The sequence below is a fragment of the Hippocampus zosterae genome, chromosome 9, assembly GCF_025434085.1.
Source record: "Hippocampus zosterae strain Florida chromosome 9, ASM2543408v3, whole genome shotgun sequence".
Lineage (NCBI taxonomy): Eukaryota > Metazoa > Chordata > Actinopteri > Syngnathiformes > Syngnathidae > Hippocampus > Hippocampus zosterae.
The window spans coordinates 10487462-10494375 of record NC_067459.1 but is presented as its reverse complement, the minus strand read 5'-3'; the positions used below and the strand labels follow the sequence as shown (position 1 = coordinate 10494375).

At 43.4% G+C, this 6914-nt stretch overlaps 1 protein-coding gene across 2 annotated transcripts in view; it reads left to right on the top strand.

Annotated features, from left to right (window-relative positions):
* The first annotated feature begins 580 nt into the window (after positions 1-580).
* LOC127607482 (potassium voltage-gated channel subfamily D member 3-like) overlaps positions 581-6914 on the top strand; it is a 58951-nt gene continuing 52617 nt past the window's right edge. Inside the window, exons 1-2 of one of the 2 annotated variants that reach the window (XM_052075840.1) lie at positions 581-1212; positions 3453-4612. In XM_052075840.1, the coding sequence (XP_051931800.1) occupies positions 3510-4612 (1103 nt within the window). In that variant the 5' untranslated portion in view covers positions 581-1212; positions 3453-3509. The remainder of the gene's footprint in view (positions 1213-3452; positions 4613-6914) is intronic. The other variant, XM_052075839.1, reaches the window with a different exon arrangement.

Here is a 6914-nt window from a genome sequence, read left to right as displayed (position 1 = left end):
CACTTTTAACTTGATGATGAAAGCTTCATAGAACAATCCAGAGGGGGTCTGGCCCTTGGGTAATGTGGGGGTAGAATTTCATTCTTGTATGAAAAAAAACCCATGACTTTCAACTTTCAAAAGCAAGATTAGACAAGTCGAGTTTTCTTACATTATAGTCCTAATCAGAGTCCGCCATTCACTTAACTCATTCGGTACCAGCCAATTCTGGACCAATTCTGAAAAGACGTTTAAAAACGTTTTTGGGAGTGAATGAGTTAAAAATACAGTAGTATTTGACTTTCAAGTGAGCCGACCTCAGGGTTTTTCAAGTGCTAGCCATCACCAAGGCTGGACTAGCACTCAATAATGACCCTGGCATTTTTGGCTGAGACCAGCCCGCGTGCACGTGAATGTTTCAGAGTTAATATCTGAATTGCAGCATTTTTGGGGGGGACCAAAACAACTGGCAGTGTAGCCTAAATAGCTTTTCTTTAATAAAGACAGATATAGGAATACAAACTAATTGTGTCTCCTTTGTTCGTTTTTAAAGAAAACGTGCATTAAATGGTTGGAATTAATTTATGTTTCTTAGAGCGCCGTAAATTGACCCTTTTGCTTTCGTCAAATGCATTTTATGGAATTCATAGTTGACATGACCTAAAGCTGCCACAAAACCACACATTTACCTGAACTGTACGTTCAATAATATCTTCCAAAACGGCTTTGTTTCAAAAGCTTTCATTGTTGAAAGTCCAAGCGGTGTCTCTCCCGGTCTGTTCTGCTAACTTGTTGAATGTATCGAAAGTGACAGTGTAATTCGTGCCACATCGGACTGTGTCGTGAGGAGGTGGAGGCTTGATGACACCATCAGGCATAGAAAGAAGCGCATACATATACACTTTGAGCAAGGAGGCTTCAGAAAAACGCAGCGTGCTCTTTGATCTGCACTCATCGACAAACACACACACACAAAATAAAAATAAAATCAAAAAGTCAGGGTGTAGACGGCACAGTAATCCTGCCCTCCCCACCGAACAGACGATAGTAGCCTCTCTCTCTCGTTGTCTCTCTCTCCATCCATCGAGCAGCCTGGATGCGCTCTGCTCCTCGGCGAAGGATCCTCGATCCGTCCGCAGAGGAGGTGCTGCCCGCCGCTTCTTTTTGCTGAATGGACCGCCGTCTCGGCGCTTTCGTCCCGGCTCGGATTTGACGCCTATCCACTTTTTGACGGTGAGATAATCGCTTTTTTTAAAAATACCAGACTGAGCGCGCGTTAAGGTGATGGGAAACTTTAAATTTTGACCACTGGGTTTTTAAAAAATGCCATCATTTATTTCTTCTTTTTTTGACCCACAAAGATGACCAAAGCAAATGGTTTCTGCATCGGAAATGCTTATTTTTATTTACATCAAGCTTCAACAGGTTGTGAACCTTAACTGAATTGCCACGAGTCAAATGAACATTTTCTTGAACAACTAAACAAAACAAGTGGCAGCACGTTATGAAGCGGTTAGCACGTCTGCCTCACAGGAGAGACGTTCTGGTTTCAAATCTCAGTCCTTCCAGTGAGGAGTTTGCCTGTTCTGCATTGTGCTTGCAAATAGGACTTAAGGTTTAGCCATCCACAAATGGGGCAGAACTGCCAGTTCATGGTTCCAACGTCTGCTTCACGGTCACGAGGCTCTGGATTTTACGGTTTTGTCCTGGTATTTCCTCACATTTCAAAAACATGCATGTTGGCAACACAGAAGACTCCCATGGCGTGCAGTGAGGTTCATGACTGATGAGGCACTACTCCTCTTAAGTCAGGTAGGCAAATATGAACAAAAAAATTGATGATTAACCTAGATTTCTATTTTGATCTTCATTGAAGCGTATATTTTGAATAAAGAAACAATTCTTTTTTTAAAATATCTGTTTTTAAAGTCATTTGTTTCAATCAATTCCACATTGTTCAACTCTATATCAAGAAAAGCAAAAGAGTCTTTAATGTAAGTTCATTGTTCAGCTGTTGTTTTGTTTGCAGATCTCTCTTTAAAAAACATACATAGAGTATTTTATGAAAGCCCCAATTACAAAATTACTTAGGTGTTTGGTGTCATATCTGCCTGTCTGATATTTTTAGCAAACCAGTCTGGCAAAGTCGGTGAATGATTCAAAGAGTTAAGAAGAATTTATTTGAGCCAAACACGTGAATACAAGTGATTGGAAGAGATCACTGGGGACTTCCAGTTAAAAGTGGCAGATAAGTCATCATGCCGTTGCTTTATCTACGCATTGCGCCATGTCTCTTGTGTGAGTGCACGCGCCAAATGAGTTGCAATTCTTGTATGCTTGGTCACTGGAGATGGAACGTTAAATACCTCTTCTTACTTCTTGCCCACACATTTAAACAGGAAATACCAAATCAGATATTACAATGATAAATTAATTGCTCATTACTTGATTGAAAAGCCATTTATCTGATAGAGATAAAATGGAACACCATTTTTAAAAAATAATGATTCAGTTTGTTTGTTTTGTTGTCATAAGTAGAGCAGAGAGCTGAACTGCCTCACTTGCCTACTCTGACTCCACATACCTGGACGACTCAAATTGTCTCATGTGAATGATTGTTTGTCTACATGAGCCCAGTAATTGTGAATTATATTGACGGTGACCAGTCCAGGGTGTGCCCTGCCTCTGCAGCTCATCAGCGATGCTAATGAGGACAGACATGATCGAAAATGATGGATGGATGCCCATTAGTGTAATAAAATAAGGCAGCTGCAGCACTGAGTAGTGATTAGCACATTTGCCTCACAGTTGAGAAGCTCTGGGTTTGAATCTCAGCTCCCGGTATCCTGTGTCGTGTTTGCATGTTACTCCTCGTTTTTGCATGGGTTTACTTCCGCCCAAACTCCATAAACATTTTAGGTTAATTGAAGTCTCTAAATTTTCCTTAGGTGTGAATATGACTGTAAGTAGTTGTTTGCCTATAAATGCTCAGCAGTTGGCTGGCAACCAGCCCACAAAAGACCCTGCGACTATTGCCAAAAGTCATCTTGGATAGGCTCCAGCTCGCCTGCGACCCTAATTTGAATTAATCTGTTTTTGGATCCTAACCCTTTGCCAACAAAACTTACCTGTTCACTGTTTTTGCGTTTTCTGAAATGCTGTAAGATGCCACAAGATGGAATCAAAGCCCCTAGCCTAAGCTGCCGCACAATGGTGTCAAAAGTGTTGAGGAACTATGTTGAAGTGATATCTCTCCTCCAAGGTACAAATGCCTCGAAATTTTTCCAGGGGCCTCAATTAAAAGGTTTGTTGCTCTAAACGACAGGGTTCACTCTCTCTCCCCGAGGACGAGTTGTTCTTTACTCGACTTGCTCTTCATATGATGAAAACAGCACACTACGATCATTCTACTGAGCTGCTGCTGATGGGTTTTTTTTCTTTTTACCCCCCCACCCCCCGCCCTCATCCTGAAGATGTCAGCTGATTTTGTGGAACCCTGAAGGCGAGGAGCACTTCTTCCAAGACTCACCATGGCTACGGGAGTCGCCGCGTGGCTCCCCTTCGCCCGGGCGGCCGCCATCGGCTGGATGCCCGTTGCCAGCTGCCCCATGCCGGTGGCGCCACGAGACCACCGTCGCCGACAGGACGAGCTCATCATCCTCAACGTCAGCGGCCGTCGATTCCAAACCTGGAGGACCACTCTGGACCGGTACCCGGATACCTTGCTTGGCAGCTCAGAGAAGGACTTCTTCTATAATGAGGAAACCAAGGAGTACTTCTTTGACCGAGACCCAGACGCCTTCCGGAGCATCCTAAACTTCTACCGAACTGGGAAGCTCCACTTCCCGCGGCACGAGTGCATCTCCGCCTATGACGAGGAGCTGACCTTCTTCGGCATCATCCCGGAGATTATCGGCGACTGCTGCTACGAAGAGTACAAAGACCGGAAGCGAGAGAACCTGGAGCGGCTTCAAGATGACCAGGAGGAAAACAAAGATGTTAAGCTACCCCACATGAGCTTCAGACAGACCATGTGGCGGGCGTTTGAGAACCCTCATACCTCCACCATGGCGCTGGTGTTCTACTACGTCACTGGCTTCTTCATCGCCATCTCTGTCATTACCAATGTGGTGGAGACGGTGCCGTGTGGCTCCACCCCTACTCAGAAAGACATGCCGTGCGGCGAACGCTATACGGTAGCGTTCTTCTGCATGGACACGGCTTGTGTCATGATCTTCACAGTGGAGTACCTGCTGCGCTTGTTTGCCGCGCCGAGCCGCTATCGCTTCATGCGATCTGTGATGAGCATCATCGACGTGGTGGCCATCCTCCCGTATTACATTGGCCTGGTGATGACCGACAACGAGGACGTGAGCGGTGCCTTTGTTACGCTGCGGGTCTTCCGCGTCTTTCGCATCTTCAAGTTCTCGCGCCACTCACAGGGCCTGCGCATCCTGGGCTACACGCTCAAGAGTTGCGCCTCAGAGCTGGGCTTCCTGCTCTTTTCACTCACCATGGCCATCATCATATTCGCCACGGTCATGTTCTACGCCGAAAAGGGCTCCAGCTCTAGCAAGTTTACCAGCATTCCGGCATCCTTCTGGTACACCATCGTCACCATGACCACGCTGGGGTAAGTCATCAACGTCACATACTCAATGTGTCGAAAAATGCCAGATATCACCTACAGCCAACTTAAGTGCCGGCTGCAACATTTTGGCCATCGTAATGAGTCGGTGGTAGTGAGAAAGAAACGAACTTCCCTATGATAACAATCTTTTCAAAGCCTCACATTTTCACGACTCGTTTCCCATTCAGGCTGTGAATCCAGAGTCAATTTGTATGGGTTGTGATTGTACCTTTGCCGAAAAACATGTGATAGTTCAAAAAATGAAACATTCAATTTATTCATAATGGTAAATGGAGTTCACTCATGTGGGGCTTTCACTACACTATACCTGTATGTTGTCTTTACCAAGCCTCACTTTTTTCTAAACATAAAGGAGTGCACACCGTTTTGCGAATGTTGCCGCGTCAAACTACAGAAAGGTTTTCGTTCTTAGTTGACGACAACTTACTTTCACCACCAGAACCCCTCCTCATACACTGACCAATGGCAGAACCCAGGATGTTTTTTACACTTTTAAAGTTTTAAATCCATTGTTTTCTGTGGTACCAGCTAAGCAGCGCAAGCTAACGTGGAAGGATTTGTCTCTGTGGTCCAGCATCCACATTCAAAAACTCACTTCATACTCGGAGTCAAGTTTCAACTGATTGCTTAACAGTTTAATTAAATAATGCTCATTAGTAGGCATTAGCCAGCATTAATTTTTTAACGGGCAATTCACATCTCAATTCGAGTCATCACTGATTCGTAATAGAATGTTTGGAGGTTACAAAAGATTAGCAATAAAAATGATAGATAATAAATAGTATTCTCAAAATCTATTGACATAAATAACATCATCTACAAATGGGCCCATTTGTCCGTTCAGCACTTGAGCACAAACGTTTGCCATATCTGAAAAAAGCATTTCCATGTGTTTCTCAATAGAATTGTGCAAGTATACTTTAACTTTATACATTGTAATCAAATTTCCTTACACCTTCACAAATAACAGCCATTTTAACACACACTAATGAAATAAGATTTTTTTTTTTTTCACACTGGTGACCTCCCACAAGAAACATATTTACAGCCATGGTGTTCAGTGTAAGAAAACAACTGCTTTGTGAGGAATTGATTTAAAGGCATCATAAAGTCCACCGCACTGTGTTTTGAGGCTGAAGGCAAAGAGTCCCGGCAGGCTTCCTCTGTCACATTTATTATGATTCAACACGCTTAATATTTCACAAGCTCCCCGAGCTCCACGGCCATGACCCATGGGGTGAACGAGAACGTGCTGCTAAAGTTTGGCAGCGAGTAATGAGAATCATAGCCCCTACACCTTCTTTTAATGAGAGTCAATACAAAATATTATTTCTAAGACATACCATTTTGAAATGGACCTCATTAGGTTGTGAAGGTGGGCCAAATGAAGTGTGTCCTTCCAATCTGATTTTGGGATATCGATTTCATTGATTTCCAGGGGGAAAACACCTGTATATCAAAAGGTAGGCAGAACTAACTATTAGACATGCTTAGGAAGCAAATCAAGAAATAGAATTCACGGTTGCTAGTTTTAACCACCCAGGCATCTGAAAACTCTGCTGGAATATTTTTTTTATTTATAATTTTGAATTGATATCCCAGGAGTCGCTGATGGTGTAGTGGTACACAATCCGGACTCGTGTGCGGGCAGCGTGGGGTCGGTTCACACTCAGTGACGGTGTGAATGTGAGTGTGAGTGGTCATTTGTCTCTATATGTGCCCTGCGACTGACTGCTGACCAGTTCAGGGTGTAGTCTAGCTTCCGCCTGAAGTTAGCTGGAAGAAACTCCAGCCACCCTGTTCAGGACGAGCAGTGTTGAAAATGGATGGATGGATGAAGTGATTTTCCACTGCTCCCGCCTCCATTCACACACAATATAGGGTCCAGGACACGAGGCTTCAATCACTAAGCCCTGTATGGCTTGCATTTGTAAATACAGTGAAACCTCCAATGTCCATAAATAATCAGTAATTGGTTAAAAAAAAAGATTGTGCAATAAAATTTACTGCAGTTTACATTTTTTATCCAAATATAGAATTAATCGATGGAATAACCTATAGAATAAGTGAAGCAAAAAATACTCAATAGTGATAGCCCTAATAAATCCACACGAAGTTCTGAAGTTATAATTACAGTAAATACACGGATTAAAACACTTCTAAGCCATTATTGTGTACGAATCAAATGAAAAATACTTGAACATGCCGTGCTGTGCCGAGTGTCGACGTGTTCTCACTGCACTGAGTTAATTACTTGACTTTTACACCTCAAATCTTGATATGC